At 70.8% G+C, this 6,045-nt stretch overlaps 1 protein-coding gene across 2 annotated transcripts; it reads left to right on the forward strand.

Annotated features, from left to right (window-relative positions):
- The first annotated feature begins 181 nt into the window (after nt 1-181).
- On the forward strand, nt 182-4,882 carry MYL6 (myosin light chain 6). 2 transcript variants are annotated; one of them, XM_077788633.1, is made up of 7 exons: nt 182-275; nt 709-736; nt 1,999-2,142; nt 3,054-3,227; nt 3,791-3,868; nt 3,976-4,014; nt 4,422-4,882. In XM_077788633.1, exons 1-6 carry the CDS (start codon nt 273-275, stop codon nt 4,002-4,004), a joined length of 456 nt encoding a protein of 151 aa, XP_077644759.1. In that variant the 5' UTR covers nt 182-272; the 3' UTR covers nt 4,005-4,014; nt 4,422-4,882. The 2 variants fall into 2 exon arrangements, with proteins under 2 accessions (XP_077644759.1, XP_077644760.1); XM_077788634.1 differs by lacking the exon at nt 3,976-4,014.
- Nucleotides 4,883-6,045: the final 1,163 nt, after the last annotated feature.

A 6,045-nucleotide genomic window follows, 5' to 3' on the forward strand; every position in this document is an offset into this window, starting at 1 on the left:
TGCTGTGGGTGTCCCGTGGGTGGGGTGTCCCGTGGGTGCGGTGTCCCGTGGGTGCGGTGTCCCCCGTGGGTGCGGTGTCCCATGGGTGCGGTGTCTCCCGTGGGTGCGGTGGCAGCCTCGTGCCCATCTTTAGCCAAAACCTTCCCCGCGGGAAAGGGGCGTGTCCCGGCCCTGCCCCGCCCCCTCATGAATATTCATCAGCCTCATTAGCGCCGTGACGCAGCGCGCGGTGACGCCCGAACACGCAGGAACGGACGGGAGCGGCCGCCGCCATGGTGGGCACCGGGAGCGGCACCGGGAGCGGCACCGGCACCGGGATGGGCACCGGGACCGGGATGGGCACCGGCACCGGGATGGGCACCGGGAGCGGCACCGGGATGGGCACCGGCACCGGGATGGGCACCGGGATGGGCACCGGCACCGGGATGGGCACCGGGAGCGGCACCGGGACGGGCACCGGGAGCGGCACCGGGCGGGCACCGGCACTGGGATGGGCACCGGGAGCGGCACCGGGAGCGGCGGGCGGGGCGGGGATGCGCGGGCGGGGGTCGCACCGGGGGTCGCACCGGGGGGAGGCTGTGGCGGGGATGGCGCGGGCGGCACCGGGAGCACCGGGCGGGCACCGGGCGCGGGCGGCCGCTCCGTCCGCGGGGGATGGCGCCGCCGGTGCCCGCCCGGTGCCCGCTGACCGCCGCGCTCTCCCCGCAGTGCGACTTCTCGGAGGAGCAGACCGCGGGTGAGTGACCGGCACCGGGCACCGGGCACCGGGCACCGGGAGCGGAGCCGCCCCGGGCTCGGGGCACGGCGGAGGGATCCCCCGGCCCGGCCCCGCCGCTCCCGGTGCTTCCTGCGCGGCCTCGGGCGGGGCTTTCCGGGGCAGAGTCCGGCCCGGGCGGAGCCGCTCGGACCGGGGATGGGGGCTGCGGGACCGGGGCGGGAACCGGGGCGGGAACCGGGACAGGGACCGGGACAGGGACCGGGACAGGGACCGGAACCGGGACACCGGGGGGGTTCGGGCCCTTCTTGGCCAATTTGCCCTTATTTGGGCAAGGCGCGCGCCGGCCGCGCATTCCTGCGGGGCGGAGCCGCGCATTCCTGAGCGCTCCCGGTGCCCCGGGACCCGCCGGGCTCCTCCCGGGACCCGCCGGGATCCAGCGGGCACCGGCAGCATCCCCGAGGGCAGGGCCCGACCCGCATCCCGGCTGGGTCGGGTTCCACCGGGAACCGGATCCCAGCGGGAACCGGATCCTACCGGGAAACCGGATCCCGGCGGGAACCGGATCCCAGCGGAGAGCGAAACCCGACCCGCGGCCGCAGAGGGGGGGTCTGAAGGAGTCCGGGGTCCCGGGGATGCGGCTCCGGGCTCCCCGAGGTGCTGAGTACCGGGGGTGGTCCCGGTGTTCCCGGGGGGTCCCGGTGGTGTTGTCACGGGGGTCCCGGCTGTACTAACACCGGGGTCGCTGTGCCCCGGGGCTGCCGGTGCCCGGTGGTCACGGCTCCGCTGAGATTGAGGGAGGGTCCCGGGTGTGTTTGAGGTCTCTGAGGGGGGGTCCCGGTGGTCTCGTGCTGACCCGGGGCAGGTCCCGGTGGTCCCGGTGCTGCTGTCACGGGGGTCCCGCGGGGTTTGGGGTCCCTGGGCCTCTGACCCTGGAGAAGGTCCCGGTGTCCCGGTGGTCCCGTGGTGACCCTGGGGAGGGGTCCCGGTGGTCCCTGACTGCCCCGGGGGGTCCCGGTGGCCCCTCACTTACCCAGGGGTCCCGGTGGTTCCTGACTCACCCCGGTGGTCCCTGACCGCCCCGGGGGTCCCTGACTCACCCCGGTGGTCCCTGAGTCACCCTGGGGGTCCCTGAGTCACCCCGGGGGTCCCTGACTCACCCCGGTGGTCCCTGACCGCCTCGGTGGTCCCTGACTCACCCCGGGGGTCCCTGACTCACCCCGGGGGTCCCTGACTCACCCCGGGGGTCCCGGGGGTCTCTGACCGCCCCGGGGGTCCCGCAGAGTTCAAGGAGGCGTTCCAGCTCTTCGACCGCACGGGCGACGGGAAGATCCTGTTCAGCCAGTGCGGGGACGTGATGCGGGCGCTGGGCCAGAACCCCACCAACGCCGAGGTGATGAAGGTGCTGGGCAACCCCAAAAGCGACGGTGAGCCGGGGGGTCCCCCCGTTCCCCCTGGGAGCCCTGGGAGTCCCGTTCCCCCCGGGAGCCCCGGAGCCCCGTTCCCCCCGTTCCCCCGGGAGCCCCATTCCCTCAGGAGCCCCGGAGCCCCGTTCCCCTTTCCCCTGGGAGCCCCGTTCCCCCCGTTCCCCCGTTCCCGTTCCCCGGTTCCCCTTTCCCCCATTCCCCCCGTTCCCCCCTTTCCCCCGTTCCCTTTCCCCCGTTCTCCCGTTCCCATTCCCCCGTTCCCTTTCCCCCATTCCCCCGTTCCCTTTCCCCCGTTCCCCTGTTCCCCCCGTTCCCGTTCCCCCGTTCCCGTTCCCCCGTTCCCTTCCCCCGTTCCCGTTCCCCCGTTCCTGTTCCCGTTCCCCTGTTCCCGTTCCCATTCCCCGGTTCCCGTTCCCCCGTTCCCGTTCCCCCGTTCCCGTTCCCCCGTTCCCGTTCCCGTTCCCCCGTTCCCCCGTTCCCGTTCCCCCGTTCCCGTTCCCCCATTCCCGTTCCCATTCCCCCGTTCCCCCGTTCCCGTTCCCCCGTTCCCGTTCCCCCGTTCCCGTTCCCCCGTTCCTGTTCCCGTTCCCCTGTTCCCGTTCCCATTCCCCGGTTCCCGTTCCCCCGTTCCCGTTCCCCCGTTCCCGTTCCCCCGTTCCCCCGTTCCCGTTCCCCCATTCCCGTTCCCCCATTCCCGTTCCCATTCCCCCGTTCCCCCGTTCCCGTTCCCCCGTTCCCGTTCCCCTGTTCCCGTTCCCGTTCCCCCGTTCCCGTTCCCCCGTTCCCGTTCCCCCCATTCCCCGTTCCCGTTCCCCGTTCCCCCATTCCCCGTTCCCGTTCCCGTTCCCTTTCCCCCATTCCCCCATTCCCCGTTCCCGTTCCCGTTCCCCAGCACGCTCGCCGTCCCGCAGAGATGAACGTGAAGACGCTGAGCTTCGAGCAGTTCCTGCCCATGATGCAGACCATCGCCAAGAACAAGGACCAGGGCTGCTTCGAGGACTACGTGGAGGGGCTGAGGGTCTTCGACAAGGAGGGCAACGGCACCGTCATGGGCGCCGAGATCCGCCACGTGCTCGTCACGCTGGGTGAGCCGGGACCCCCGCCAGAACCGGGACCCTCACCAGCCCCGGGACCCCTGCCAGACCCCCCTGCCAACCCCGGGACCCCCCTGCCAGACCCCCCTGCCAGCCCCAGGACCCTGCCAGCCCTGAGCCCCCTCTGCCAGCCCCCAGACCCCCCGAGGTTGCCCCCAGCCCCCTTTGCCAGCCCCTGGAGCCCCGAGGTTTCCCCCAGAGCCCTGAGGTTGCCCCCAGAGCCCCGAGGTTGCCCCCAGCCCCCCCTGCCAGCCCCCGGCCCCCTTTGCCAGCCCCCTGAGATTGGGGGGTTCTGGTGCTCTGGGGGTCCCAGGGGTGCTGCCAGGGGGGGTCTGGGTGCCCTGAGGGTCCTGGAGGTACCTCAGGGGTCCCAGGGGTGGTGCCAGGGGTGCCCTGGTGGCACCAATCTGAGCCTTTGAGGACCCCCCAAAGCCCTGGGGACCCCCAGAGTGTCCCCCCCAGCCCCCCAGGGACCCCTGGAATGCCCCCCCAGCCCCCCCAGGGACCCCAGGGTGCCCCCCAGCCCCCCAGGGTGACGCGTGGGTGTCCCCCAGGTGAGAAGATGACGGAGGAGGAGGTGGAGCAGCTCGTGGCCGGCCACGAGGACAGCAACGGCTGCATCAACTACGAAGGTGAGGTCTGGGGTCCCGGGGGTCCCGGGGGTCCCGGGGGGGTCCCGGGGGGTCACCCACGCCCCCACTCCCCTCCCTGACCATCACGTCTCGTTCCTTCCCCCCAGCCTTTGTGCGACACATCTTGTCAGGGTGACGCCGCAGGGGTAACGCCTCCCCCCGCCCCCTCCTCAGTTACTTCCAATTTTTGGTTTTTTTGGTTTTTTTCCATTCCTTCCTTTTTTTTCTTCCTGCCCTGGTGTCTTTTTTTTTTTTTAATATCTATTTTTTAATGCAAAAAAAAAAAAAAAGGCTGCCTGGTCCTGGTCGATGCTCTCGCCCCCCCCTTGGTGCAGCCCCCCCTGTGCCCCCCGCATGCCCCTCTGCATGGAGCCCCCCCGTGCGCCAGGGTTGGATTTGGGGAGGGGGCTGCAGGAGCCCCCAGTGCCAGCGGGGCTGCCGGGTCCTCCCTGCGCTCTTTTTGACTTTTGGTTTTCCTGCCTCTCTGCGGGGTTTGGGGTGGGGGGCCCGGCAGACCCCTCCTCACCCCCCATTTCCTCTCTTCTCTCCGCAGAGCTCGTCCGGATGGTGCTGAGCGGCTGAAGACCCCTCCCCATTATTGCGTCCCCCCCAAAATCATTCTCTGCCCCCTGAGAGGCTGAAGACCCCTCCCCACCATTGTGTCCCCCCCAAAATCATCCTCTGTCCCCTGAGCGGCTGAAGACCCCTCCCCACCATTGTGTGCCCCCCCCAAAATCATTCTCTGCCCCCTGAGCGGCTGAAGACCCCTCCCCACCATTGTGTCCCCCCCAAAATCATTCTCTGCCCCCTGAGCGGCTGAAGACCCCTCCCCACCATTGTGTGCCCCCCCCAAATCATCCTCTGTCCCCTCCTCACTCACTTCTGTGCCTTTTCCCTCGTTTTTCCATCACCGCCACCACGTCCCCAAAGCCCCCCGACCCCCCAAAGCCCCCCCACCTCAGCCCCACCGGCTAAATTATTGCTCCACAGCATCCAATAAATTTTGGGAACGGCTGTTGTGCCCCCCACCCCGTGTGTGCGTCCCCCCCAGCGCCCACCACCCCCACCTCGCACAGACCCAGCACCACCAGGCCGCTTCTTCCCGCCCCGGGGACTTGGAATTTTCCTTTTTATTGGTTTTTTAAAAAAAGAAACGAACAGAAAAAAACCCCAAAAACCAAAAAAGGGATGAGGATGAGGAGGAGGAGGAGGAGGAGGAGGGAGGGGAGGTGGGGATTTTGGAGGGGGGGGAAATGCCCGTGTGCCAGGTGGGATCGGAGCTGTCTCATAAATAACCGGGGGGAGCAGGGGCCCGGCCCCCCCGGGAGACCAACACTTAAATAAAATTTGGGACAATCATAAAAAAATACCAAAGCTGGGGCCGGAGGAGGAGGAGGAGGAGGGGTGGGGGTGCTGCTGGTGGCGGGGCAGGGTCCGGGGAGGGGGCGGGAGGGGTCGGGCCGGGGGGGCGGCGCTGCCCGGCCGGGGCTCACTGGGTGGGGGGCACGGGGGTGGCCGTGCTGGGGGTGGGCGCGATGGGGTCCGGCGGCATGGGGGGCCCCTGGTCTGTGGGGAGAAAACACAGAAAAGGGGGCGCGGGGTCAGCGGCGTGGCCGGGCGGGGGGCACGGGCGCAGCCCCTTCCCCTTTTCGCCTCCCTCCGTGCGGGCACCGCCCGAGGCTCCGGGAAACGCCGCCGGTTTCTCACCTGCCAGGCCGGGAAGGAGGCTTCCCTGCACGGCGGCCACGATGGCGGGGCTGTGCGCGGCGGCCGAGCCCCCCGGCGGCGGCGGGGCCGGGTGGGAGTTGGGGGGCAGCCCCCCCACCCCCGGCATGCTGCTGGCCAGGGCCCCGTGCGGCGGGAGCGGGGCCGGGGGCGCGGGGAAGGGGTCGCACCGGGGCTGGGCCATGCTGGGGGGCACGGGGGGCACGAGGGGCAGGGCGGCATTACCGGGCGCGGCGGGGTGGCCGCTGCTGCTGCTGCTGCCGGTGCTGCCGGTGCTGCCGGTGCTGCCGCCGCCGAGCGGCCCCGCCAGGCTCTGCGAGGGCGGCGGCGGCGGCGGCTGCTGCCCGGGGAACGGCGCCGGGGCTGCGGGAGAGCGGACGGAACGTGAGACCCCCGCCCCTAAGCGGGCTCCACTCAGGGCGGGGAGAACGTGAGACCCCCGCCCCGATCCT

The sequence above is a fragment of the Lonchura striata genome, chromosome 27 (genome assembly GCF_046129695.1).
Source record: "Lonchura striata isolate bLonStr1 chromosome 27, bLonStr1.mat, whole genome shotgun sequence".
Taxonomy (NCBI): domain Eukaryota; kingdom Metazoa; phylum Chordata; class Aves; order Passeriformes; family Estrildidae; genus Lonchura; species Lonchura striata.